We start from the raw sequence: 11,135 nt of genomic DNA, 5'->3' as shown, positions 1-11,135 counted from the left end.
GCTAGTATACTAGTAGGTCATTCCTGACATCTCTGTATGGACACGCGTGTTACAGTGGCGACTTGAACTACATGACTAGCTTGAGTTCTTGTGGTCCTGACTCGAAGGTACAGGATTGCATGTAGGCACTCGTGCGTCACCCCTTTGGACTACATCCTTGAATGCAGTCGTCGGAACTAGTTTCATTGAATGTCAACTAGTTCTGTTCCCAGCAGCAAACCATCGTGCTTGACACACACAAAACACAGGTTGGTTCATGGTTCGCCTGAACGCCATCTATCAAGGAGTTTATGCGAGAAATAAATTGGCATCCTTGTGCTTCGTCACATCACCACATACTGATTTGAGAAGTATTGGTACGAAAGGCCTCTTCAGATTTACAACTGGCTTCGTCTCTTCATGTGCTAATGTGTTTTCCTCCAACTAAGTCTCTATTTAATAATTCTTTCTTAAACAAAATTCCTAAAATCGACCAATCCCCAAGTGAAAAAATATACAGTAACCTTGGGCGACCTCATAAAAAAAAAGGAAATTACCGTGTCCGTTCCCGAAGGGAACTCACGACGGCCGCTAACGCCTGGTAAACCCTAGCCAGGATGGCCCCATACTCAACAATACTTTATGTTTGGTGAAACTTCCATTAATAAAACTCTGTGTTCATGTGCATGCGTGTTGTATCCACTAGCTTTGTCGGCGAAGTCATCGAATCCGAGGTCCGTATTGCCACGTGCATCAACATCTCCCACCGGCCTCGTGCCCGTCTCAACACCTACTACGCCGCTGATGAATCGCGGCGATCTGGTGAGTTTGCCCATTGCCATGTCTGTCCTTTTGCTCGGGGGTGGTCATTTATGTAGGATTTTTCTGCTTGCACTTAGTTTTACTGCAGTGGTGCTTCTTGGTGAACACACGGCTGCCGCTCTCCCCGGCTGCAAAATATGTCAGACTCTGTGATAGTGATAGAGCCAACAGACTAATGGTACACACGTACACACACACCACGCACACTTCCACCTTGGTTTTGTAGCCATGACGGCGTATTGAATCCAGTGCATTGTATGTGTGTGTGTGGTGTGTGTGTGTGCGTGTCTGTGTGTCTGTGTCTGTGTTCTGCATAAATTCCACAGCGACAAGCGGCACCGGTCTCATGTGAGTTGCTCTTCTCTACTGCTCCCTCTGACACACTAAAATTGTCACTTTGCTAGGCATTATTTGTAGACGCACATGTATCGCAACGCTGAACACTGGCAAAAAGCCAGCACCGTGCTAACAGCGGTAGAAACTATTTCCAGTTTCAGCCACTCGGTTCGTCCGATGGCTGGACCTACATGTATTGTCAGTTTTTCTTCTTTCATTTTGCCTACTTCAAAGTATTTTAGAATTTTGAGATGGAAGCGACAACCTTTGGTCTGCCTGAGAAAGTAGTATCTACGTTGTTGTGCAACTATTCTCTGTTGCGCAATTCCTGAAAGACTTTCAAAATCTCAGTGCATCTCAAATTGTCACACTCAGGGCATGACACCAGTACTGGTTGACAGCAGAGTGGTGTGTTACTCAAATACTACAGTAGTGGCAAGTGAAATCTCACGTCATGAACATAACGCTCTCCGGGATGGCACAGCATAATACCACAGGGTTACAGCATAGCACTCTGGGGTAGCACAGCATAAAATATCCCACAGCGTAGCGCACCCTGGGGTGGCACAAGCTTACAGCACTACGAACACAGTAGTGATCGCGCCTCTGCTTCCTTCAGGAGATCACATGTCATAGGTCACCGCTGCTGTCTCATTCCCCAGCCCCTTGCAAAACGTCGACCTTATTAAAAACAGGCCGAGTGCAGAGCAAGGCTGCATGATCTGTTATATGTGCGTATGCAACATTGTGTTGTGTGTCCGTCTGTTGCTTTACCGTGTTCAGCTTCAGTTCGTCCAGGTCGGGCTACATCGCAAATCCAGGCTCCGACAAATTCTGAGGTATGTACATGTACCACTAACCTCGGCATTGTCCTTGTAGTGTCCTCCAGCCTTCTGTTGCATGATGGCAAGAGTATAATATATATAACCCCCCAAGAGCGTGCAACTCTGCATATGGGGTCTCCGACGACGAAAACTCACATCACGTGTCTCAGATACGTTCGTACTACGTACAAGCGAAGGATAGCGTGCGCGCAGTCCGAATATCTGCCATGATCATGCCGGGGATTTGCATACCCGCAGTGAGTTTCTGTCAGAGAATGCTTCTTTTATTACTCCGCTGCTCGCTAAAAGCGGGCTGGAAACGTACAACTGCGACACTGCACGACGTGATGTGAGTTTTCGCCATCGGCGCACCCCATAGAGAGGGTATCAGGAGTTGCACACTCTTGGGGGGTTATACTCTTGATAATAGTGTAGATGTACAGGCAGGTGTTTTGCACAATCTCCGGGCAGCTGGCTGTTTCGACTTTGTTAGGTGTCACCAGCGGAGCTCAGAGGTAATGGCCAAACTGATCGCAATGAAGTCCAATGAACGGCGAAGAATGTTTTTAACCGGCTCAGGCGGCTGGGTGCTTTACATATGTTTCATGTGCACATGTAGCCAATATCAAGCTTATTGTAACTGCCCTACTGGACGTGTTTCCCGGAAATAAGCCCGGGGATTGAGAGGTGATTGAAATTGCCCCCCCCCCCCCGAAAAGAACTCCCCTCGGCTATCTGACGCATGGCTAACGTTGTCATCGGTGTGATGATCAGCGTACCAACTTCAATCATGTACACTGCATCATCGTTCGCTTGCCACCCTTGACTTCCGTAGCAATGCATGGCAATCGAAGTGGGTCAGTGCCCAGTGGCCATCCTAGCTATATCCTGGACAGTTTTGGGTGCTGCTGCATTGAATTCTCAGATTGGGCTGAAAATATACAGTGTACTGAGAGTGTCTCAGACATGACCCCTATTTCCATGGGTTCGTTCAACCTCATTTGCTGAATCAGTTTTTGTTCGAACAGTGATGAATTTGTTCGTCTGACATGTAAAATTTCTGATATCTGCTGGTGATGTCACTGTCAGGCAACATGGTGTTATGGTAAAGAGAACAGGCATCTTCTGACACTGAAGTGTGTCCGGTTTTGCTCTGCGGGAGCTGAAAATGCCGAGGTCTGTGATAGGGCCCGTACCTAGAAATGGCTGGAAAAAAGTAAGCGCATTGAAATGTATTTCAAGAAGTACAGTAGTTGAGGTGTGCCCTTGCTTGTTGCGGATGTGTTTATCTCTTGCAGGACATATCGACCCAGAATTACTACAATCCCAGCATGGATCGTCGGCAAGCTGAATACATATTGCAGCAGGCTCAAGTGGTATGTTCCGTGTCACCATTAGTGAATAGAATCGGGCATGACGTGCGTGTATTTGATGCATTGAATCTGACCCTGGTCCCGGCTGTCACTGCCTGATCACGGCATGTCTTTTCTTCTAGTTACATTCTAGTAAGGGCTCACACCGGAACCCGTTTTAGTTAGCTTGCACACCAGTGCTCCGTTCTAGTTAGCTTGCACACCAGAGTGCTCCGTTCTAGTTAGCTTGCACACCAGAGTGCTCCGTTCTAGCACAGTGACTTTGTGGGCTGTTCCCTGTCTGCCTCCAGCCCCATGCCTGTTTGTCGGCCCTCTATTTCCTTTTATTCAATTCATGTTGAATTTGCACTGCACACATACCTTGTAGTTTGTTGATCACGTGTCCTGTTGTTGTTGTTGTTGTTGTTGTTGTTGTTGTTGTTGTTGTTGTTGTTTGAATTCTTTATTGTTGTTGTTGTTGTTGTTGTTGTTTGAATTCTTTATTGTTGTTGTTTTTGTTCTTGTTCTTGTTGTTGTTTTTCTTGTTCTTGTCCTTGTCCTTGTTCTTGTTGTTGTCGTTGTTGTTGTTGTGTCAATGCTGTGTTTCAGGACGGTGCGTTTGTGGTACGGAATAGCTCCAAGGTGCCTGGCGAGTACTCTATGTCGCTATTCTACCAAGGACACGTGCGCCACTTACGGTAAGCCTCCTCCGTAGCACAGCACAGTGAGTCAGTGACCTGCATAATGCATATGTGCCTCTGGTACAGCATGCATCACATTCAGTAATGGTCCTACTAGTACCGTGATTGCTGCTCTATGAAATCTGATCGTGTGAGGCAAGTATAGGCACCAGGCGGTGTGCAGCTCTAGATCTAAGAATACTGAAGTTGTCAAACCTGCATCATTGTTTGACTGTGTGTGTGTGCGTGCGTGCGTGTATGTGTGTGTGTGTGTGTGTGTGTGTGTGTGTGTGTGTGTGTGCGTGCGTGTGTGTGTGTGTGTGTGTGTGTGTGTTGTGTCTATCTACTGTGTGTGTGTGTGTGTTTATCTATGTAGAATTCGGCGGCGAAACGACAACATGTTTGCCCTTGGCGAGCAAAAAATGGGCGAAAAGGTAAGTCTCTAAACTGTTTATGATCTTCCACGTAAACGCTCCCAGTGATTTGCTGCCCCTGCCATGCACACACATGCGTTGTAAATATACAGTGAGTAAGCTGCTGCATGCGTGTTTGTTGGGTGTTGCGTTATGATATCGGTACAACCGCTGTTAAATGCTTAATTACTGGTGTTTTGGCACTGTGGCTCTGTTGGGGTGCTCATCGGGTTTTTTTCCTTTTCAACCTGTCCAGTTCTTCATCAGTGTGGTGGAGATGGTTGCGTATCACAAGTGCGAGCCGATCAATTTACAATCCGGTGGCTTCACAGTGCTGACGTATGGCTACAGGTGATGATGATACCTGGAAAGATGCAGTGTCTCCTGTATGTGTCCGGTATGCCTACTGGCCCGCAGTGCCAGAAGCAGGCAAGGCGTGTGAGCCCAGGCGTGTGCTGCTGTTGCTGCTGCTGCCGTCGCCACCACCACTTTAGCAGCAGTGGCTTTGCTGCTGCTCCACACTGTGCAGCCCCAGACCAAACACACTAGTCCTCTGTTTGTTTCGTGGGCCAAAGTCGGCTGCAGATGCGATTTTCGCTTGCCGGTGCTGGATTTCTGGATTTCGCTTTTTCCAAATTCTGGCATAACTTCAATCTGCACGAGTCAACAATGCCCCCGCCCACCCAGTACCAGCTGCTGTTGACACTACTGAAGTATTAACCTTGCGCATCCTTGCTTCTTCTTTTTCCTTTTTTTATCGGTTTTGACTTGTCCCGCACACCTGGAAATTATAGACAGTACCTTCACAGTTCGCGGGACCTGCGATTATACTGCTGCGCCTCTCCCACTTTAGGACATAGGCAACAGTGATTGAAATGTTTATAATTATTGTGATTGTGTGCTTTCTGAACCCTCGCTCTAACCATTTCCGTTTTCTATCCAGCTTCCCGGCTTATGATTTCAGTGCGCTGTGCGCACATGCGCATGTGTCCACAGCTGCTCGTTTCTCCGGTCTCTATACCTCACTTGCCTGCTGATTTATTTTAGATGTGCATGTACTTGTCTGTGAGAGAAGGCCATCAACCATTAGAACTACAAAGTGCTGTTATGTTTGAGTCAATGTTGAAAAGTTCGATATCGATATCATTACGTTTCTTAGTTCTTATCCGATTAATTTCGTTTTTTGCGTGTTTTTAAAAGGTAGCTCAATACCAAAATAATTGGTCCACCGATTGGTCTTCTTGTTGTCTTCAGCACCTCTACAGCTAGTACAGATGCATGGAGCAAGAAATGGCCATTTTATTGGTGGGGTATTTGCCCATTTTGGCCATCATCTTTCACTGTTTCAGTATGCCGCTCTGAAAATTATTGGATTTTGCGATTTTGCGGGAAATCTAGGTGACCTCTCCCTTGTGAGATAGGTTCGCATAGCCCAATAATATGCTAGCCTCTAGTTCCTCTACTTGAAGTGCCGTGCATGTTGTTCATTGTTCCTGCAGATGGGCCCCGGGAGTCCTGTACCATCTAAAAAAATGCAACCTCTTCACCCACTTCAATCTTCCAAACCCTTATAGTAAGTTATACCCTGAACGAAGGATTCGACCTCACCAAGGCTGAGTTCCGTGATGCCATGCACCTCCGCTATGGCTGGCATCCCGACCGCTTTCCAACGTCATGTTCCTGTGGACCATGGTGGACAGCAGTTCACATCAGCCACACACTTTCCTGCGGTTCGAGCACGCCCCTCCATAATACCAAGAGTCCATAATCATGATAATCCCCCGGGCCGGGGGATTATGGAATATGGACTCTGGATAATAGTTATAAGAGTCCTTATAAACACTTTATGGACTCTTGCTAATACCCATAGTGGGCCATACCAACTCCACTACCTCCTTGACTACATGTATAGCAAGGCCCGGGCCAGTTCAAGTTGGCAAGGGCGTCGGAACCGCACCGGCCGGGGCGCCATGGCCGCCCCCCTTTTTCGGCCTTTTTTTTTTTTTTTTTTTTTTTTTTTAGCACACTGCAACAAAGCGCGAAGATCTAAGCGCAAACGTGGCAAATCCTTGTCCCCGATCGTGGTTTGTTGCAGAATCAAAAGTCCATGTACACTGAAATGGCACCAGATGCTTGGGAATGCTTGCAATAGGCTCCAATTTTTGAATTTTTTCCCGGGGGAGGGTAATGTTTGTCCCCGATCGTAGCATCTTCTTGGTTTTTGCAGAATCAAAAAGTCTTTCATTGTAGTTACCGTACACTGAAATGGCACCAAATGCCCGGAAATGCTTGCAATTGGCTTTAATTTTTGAAATTTTTTCCCCGGGGAGGACCCCCGGACCCCCTTCCATGGCCGCCCCACCTCCAAAGTCGTTCCGACGCGCCAGTATAGAGGCATGGCGAAAGCTGCTACGTCCCTCTGCAGGACTTGAAAGAGTCAAAGGATACTACCGGTAAATCATCCTGAGTACGTCTGTCTGATTTCCCCTCGTAGATACATGTATCTACTCCTTGGCACTTCGCTTCTTGAACATCTCTGCTCGTTTGGAAGACCATGAAGACCGGGCACAGCATACTACACTACAGTCATGTAGTTACAGCGCAGTCATACATGTACTCGTAGAATATAATTTTTGAAGTCCTTCGTTTCACTCTCCGGCTCCTCCCTCCCCCCCCCCCCCCCCCCAGTGCTTGTCGTGTCGTTTTACAGTCTCAGTGTACATGTACTCGTACGAGTCGTACTTCTGTCAGTTTACCCTTTATTTTTGGGGGCTTCGAAAGCAATTGTAGTGGCTAGCTACACGGGGCCTTGTTGCGAGTCGTACTGTCGGAACTGTACGCGTATACAGGAGGCGATCAATTAATCATCGTACATTTCTGAAATGCGTAGCTCTTAGTTGTACACCAGTGGTATCGGGCCTTGTACAGTGAAACCTGTCTTTAAGACGACCGCTCAAGGGACCTTCAAAATGCGGTCTCTGTTACCAGGTGGTCTCCTTATCCAGGGTCATTTGACTGGAAATAGCATCCCGTGATCCTGGTTTCAGTGGTCTTCTTGGACAGGTGGTCGCCTTATCCGAGTGGTCGCCTTGACAGGTTTTACTGTATTCACATTGCTGCTGTTGGGATGTGATAGGTTGTCTCTCTTGCAGTCTTGGTATTTTATTGTACATGTACTACTATTGTACTACTCCCTGATTATTATTCAGGAACTAGTACAATAATCCCTGATTATAGTATTATTATGAATCGGGCCACCCGCCTGTGTGGATTCACAGGAAGTGTGAGTCAAGAAGTCTGAAGAAAATGTTGAACGGCCTCTGCTGGGGGAGGGGGATAGAATAAATTAGCCAGACACATGGATGAGACAATAAAACGTCAAAGGAAAGTGTGATCGATTAGATCCAGACAGGTAGAAAAGAGCCTCACCACCTGCAATAATATTAATAGGCATTGACACTGATAAGTCTTGTTACGATGTACTTGTAAGTTGTAGTCTTTTGTGGTAAGCTCGAGCAGTAAGCAGGTAAGATAGTAGAGAGCTAGAGATACAGACAGGTAACTGGTTCCGGAGGTACAGTAGCTGGCCTGAGTCTGAGACTGAGAAAATGCCTGTGCACTTCCCCCACTTGTAAAAATTAATGTAAGTAACTAGTTGTACTTGTGCATGACTTTTAAAATCTTCTTTTGAAGTTTTGTAGTAGTAGCCTAGATGTGGTTACGTCATTGCAGGTCAAGCTTGCAAAGATCATCCGATCCAGGGTCAAACCATGAAACATGCACACTGTACTGATCAGGCGGTGCACTGTGCATGTGGCGATCATATCAGTGATCACGACGTGGCGACGCGGCGCTCGTAGATCTACGATCTACAACAAAAAGAACACGTAGTTCTAGAGTATACGGTCGGCTACGAACGATTTTCGAGTTTTGACAGGGACGATTCACCATCAGGCTTTCATTCAAGACTCAAGTCTAGTCTATCAGTAACTGTTTGTTCATCGAGGAGATTTTTAGAAGTCCTTTATCTACTACTACTAGTGCTAGTATTCAGCTTGAAGTCGGTGTCTGCTACTCCTCACATTACTTGTTTCCATTCCATGATGGGGAGCGAGGAAGACTACGAAACGCCAAGTGGCCTGATGCGTCTCTTGATCTGGCCAATTGATGCAATTCTGTTCCTTATTCTTCTTCCCGTAATTATCATCCAGTCAGTGGCATCCCTCACGGTGGCGATCGTGTATGTGGTGATGGCGAAGCGCCGAGAGAGAAAAGATCATCCCGAAGACCAAGTACGGTTTCGCACTCTGGATACATTTCTTCGGTGCTGTGGAAAATTGGATTCTGTGCGGCGCAGTATTGGCGTGTTCCCGCGGTACGGCAGCTGAGGAGGTTAGAGAAGTAACAAGGAATGGAACAGGCCTCCTCTCAGTATTTGTAACAGTATTTGCCAATGGTGGTACGCGCAACAAGGACACCGACACAGCTCTCCCTGGTGAGTTGACCCTGAACAAATCGTGAACTATGATGCACCCAGCCAATTTCATGTTCGAAATACCCCGGCCCGGCCCAAGACGGTGGTGCCAGGATCTAGCTAGGAGTAGTTTGAATAATGCTTTTCACACGAAATAATTTGTCCAGATTGTGAGCTCCAATGTACAGACTACAGAAGCAGATGCGTGTATTAATACCGCACGAATAGATCCCAGTGCACCTGTGCTAACAAATAGCACTCAGTCTAGATTCATTTTATTCATTTTTTAGTGCTGCTTACCATGCCGCCTGGTTCACAAGAGCAAAGATCCCCGTGATAAACGACGTGCACCCCTCGCCTTCACCCAGCGTCCCGTTTTTGCTCGGTCTTCAGTGCTCCCTTTCTCTGTCTCTGTCTCCGTCTTGTGTACATGCTATCGTTGTACACTGTCACCATATGTGTGATTTTGATTCAGATTCACTGCTTGTCCCTTATAACGGCTATGTCTGAAAAAGCTCAGTTTTTCTATGCGGCAGTGATTGTCCCATGGGTTATGTCTTTTATCCACTTTTAAGTCACTCGTTTTAACTTGATGTTTCATGCGTAGCAGATATTATGGCAATACCACTGTGTGTTTTTTGTTCAGTCTTTGTTTTTTTCCTCCCATTGTAAAACAGTTTTCTTGTGACATTGAACGAGGCGATTCCCATCGATCCACCTGTATGCCTGTGTGTCCAGTGTGCGTGTATTCTGTGTGTAATCTGTGTGAGTCAGCAACTGACAGTAAACTGACTGGTGTACTGCTGGAGTTCTGCTTGACATGTGCCTTTGCCCTGGTATTGGCAGAAGACTAGTGTTATTTATTCCCGTAGCTATGCAGAAGACGTTACTTCAGTAACGTCTGGCGCTAGCCAGGGTCCACACAGCTTTAATTTGGTGTTTGTTTGTGTGTTTGTTTGTTTGTGTCACGCCTGGCGCTATTTTGTATCTATCCCGTACTGTACCGTACCAGCAAAGACAGCTGGCCACAATATTTTTGTTTGTTTGTGCCATCGACATGCCTGGCGCTATCCCGTACCTGTCCCGTATCATCAAGAGTACGGTACCATCAAGAGAATGAGTATATATGCGAAGTGTATGGGGGGAATGCATTCAGTGCAGTAACATTAAATTTTGTGTGGATTTGTGTGCGAGGCCGAGATCCCACTAACAGGCTGGCTGGGCCGCCTGTCGACCAGCCCGGAAATCGCATGTAGGCCGATAGCATAATAATTATAACGTATATACAGTCATGTAGATGTATAGCAGGGAGTCATATTATGTAAACGACTCCCTGCTGTATGGGGAGATTTTCTGGAAAGAAATACGAAGTAGGGAGACGAGTAAATGCAATCAGAATGGATGTCAGTTGCCGTCAGTATAATAATAATAAGAAGAAGAAGAAGAAGAACGCCCGTGATCGGCAGAGTCAGCGCCGGTCCCAGGAAACGTCAGGACAGACATCCCGTCGACTCCAGAACGCCCGTCATCGGCAGAGTCAGCGCCGGTCCCATAGCTATGCAGAAGACGTTACTTGTACTTCAGTATCTCATTGAAACGTTTTTGCAAAACAATGATTTAGCTAATCAAAGGAAAAAGCATTTCCATCAGTTCTAACAACAATACATGCACGATGAGCTAGGCAACAAAGCATAGCGCAGGGCCCTGAGCTTCCAAGCTCTCTCGTTACGCCTTGGAAGAGAGAGACAGGGAGAGAGAGGAGAGTGCAGTACTGTAGTGTTAGTGTTTGCCCAGCCCCTGGGTTATACCGTTGGTAGTGAGCGCTGAGATTGAGTGAGAATCGTTACCTTTGGTACATGCAAACCGGTCAATTTTAGGAAATCATTATATTTGCGGCTCGTTAGAACAATGGCTTTTACAGTAAAATAATAATGTTATGCTTGTCCTTGAGGTGCCCTCTTGCCAACATGCCTTGAAGCATGACCAAGGCCAGGGTTGGCTACATTTTGCAAGCACCTGCCTACAGCCAGTCTACACTGCATGGCCGACCACGCTCTCACAGGTGTGGTAATACATGGGAGTATTGATAGGATATAGCACCATGCCTGGTATATATGGTACGTGGTGGCAGCACCCTACTGTCTGTACTGAACTCTGAAGTGTGATGCATGTGGTATGCACAAGCACTGGAGCAGCTAAGTGCTGCTTGATGAGTTTATGCCTTATGAAGTTATGGCGTGTTGAAGGAAGGCTAG

General features: G+C 46.8%; 1 protein-coding gene across 1 annotated transcript in view; it reads left to right on the top strand.

Annotated features, from left to right (window-relative positions):
• Positions 1-5,638, top strand: part of LOC135815379 (B-cell linker protein-like) — a 15,469-nt gene extending 9,831 nt beyond the window's left edge. Inside the window, exons 11-17 of the mRNA XM_065328670.1 lie at positions 686-801; positions 1,128-1,149; positions 1,921-1,976; positions 3,260-3,337; positions 3,923-4,011; positions 4,370-4,427; positions 4,663-5,638. Coding sequence (XP_065184742.1) covers positions 686-801; positions 1,128-1,149; positions 1,921-1,976; positions 3,260-3,337; positions 3,923-4,011; positions 4,370-4,427; positions 4,663-4,761 — 518 coding nt within the window. The 3' untranslated portion in view covers positions 4,762-5,638. The remainder of the gene's footprint in view (positions 1-685; positions 802-1,127; positions 1,150-1,920; positions 1,977-3,259; positions 3,338-3,922; positions 4,012-4,369; positions 4,428-4,662) is intronic.
• Positions 5,639-11,135: the final 5,497 nt, after the last annotated feature.

Source organism: Sycon ciliatum, chromosome 4 (assembly GCF_964019385.1).
Source record: "Sycon ciliatum chromosome 4, ocSycCili1.1, whole genome shotgun sequence".
Taxonomy (NCBI): Eukaryota; Metazoa; Porifera; class Calcarea; order Leucosolenida; family Sycettidae; genus Sycon; species Sycon ciliatum.
Note: the sequence above shows the minus strand (reverse complement) of the source record. Positions and strands in the feature narration are given on the sequence as shown.